The sequence below is a fragment of the Echinops telfairi genome, unplaced genomic scaffold, assembly GCF_000313985.2.
Source record: "Echinops telfairi isolate 266 unplaced genomic scaffold, ASM31398v2 ScPeMD7_7404;HRSCAF=8442, whole genome shotgun sequence".
NCBI classification, from domain to species: domain Eukaryota; kingdom Metazoa; phylum Chordata; class Mammalia; order Afrosoricida; family Tenrecidae; genus Echinops; species Echinops telfairi.
In genome coordinates this window covers 826,120-827,215 of record NW_022111304.1, presented here as the reverse complement: position 1 = coordinate 827,215, position 1,096 = coordinate 826,120, and the positions used below count along the sequence as shown (strand labels likewise).

The window sequence follows — 1,096 nt, the reverse complement described above, 5'->3', positions numbered from 1 at the left end:
GGAAATGAGACATTGTTGCTCTGGTAAAGATTTGCAGCTTCAGGAATCCACAGGGGAGGTTTATTTTGCCTTTGAGTTCCCTGTGAATTTGTCGACTCTATGGCAGTGATTTCGTTTGTTTGTTTGTGGTGTGAGCCTATTTCTGGTATGGTTTATTTTATGCCTAAGAATGAAAACTATTTTCTTACTTATGAAAATACTTTTTATTTTCTCTAGATTTTCTAGCGTGGAAAAAATAAAACTGAAAACCAATGAAGAACCAGTCAATGGAGCTAGAGTTCATTCTTCTTGGACTGTCTGATGATCCTCTACTGCAAATTGTGATTTTCCTTTTTCTTTTTCTCAATTACGTTTTGAGCCTGATAGGAAACTTCATCATAATCCTCCTTACCCTGCTTGATCCCCGCCTTAAGACTCCAATGTATTTCTTCCTCCGAAATTTCTCCTTTTTAGAAATTTCATTCACTACGGTCTGCATTCCAAGGTTCTTGACTACCATTCTGACTGGGGACAAAACAATTTCCTATAATAGTTGTGCAGCTCAATTATTCTTTTTCCTTTTATTAGGAGTTACAGAGTTTTACCTTCTGGCTGCCATGTCCTATGACCGCTATGTTGCCATCTGCAAACCCCTGCATTACCCCATCATCATGAACAATCGAGTGTGCTACCAGCTTGTCCTCAGCTCTTGGGCAACTGGCTTCCTAATCATCTTTCCCCCTTTGGTCTTGGGGCTCCAACTCGATTTCTGTGCTTCCAGAACTATTGATCACTTCCTGTGTGACTCTTCTCCGATCCTACAGATCTCTTGCACAGATACTCGACTAATAGAATTGATGGCCTTTGTTTTAGCTGTGGTGACACTTGTGATCACATTTTTGTTAGTAGTCCTCTCCTATGTACACATTATCAAAACCATTCTCAAATTCCCTTCTGCTCAACAACGCAGAAAGGCATTTTCCACATGTTCCTCACATATGGTTGTTGTCTCCATTACTTATGGGAGTTGCATCTTTATGTACATGAAGCCATCAGCAACAGAAAGGGTGACTTTAACGAAAGGTGTAGCTGTGCTCAATACTTCTGTTGCCCCATT

At 40.2% G+C, this 1,096-nt stretch overlaps 1 protein-coding gene across 1 annotated transcript in view; it reads left to right on the top strand.

The window, feature by feature from the left end:
• Window positions 1-251: 251 nt before the first annotated feature.
• Window positions 252-1,096, top strand: part of LOC101651237 (olfactory receptor 6C6-like) — a 7,890-nt gene continuing 7,045 nt past the window's right edge. Inside the window, exon 1 of the mRNA XM_045296334.1 lies at window positions 252-1,096. Within this exon, the coding sequence (XP_045152269.1) occupies window positions 252-1,096 (845 nt within the window).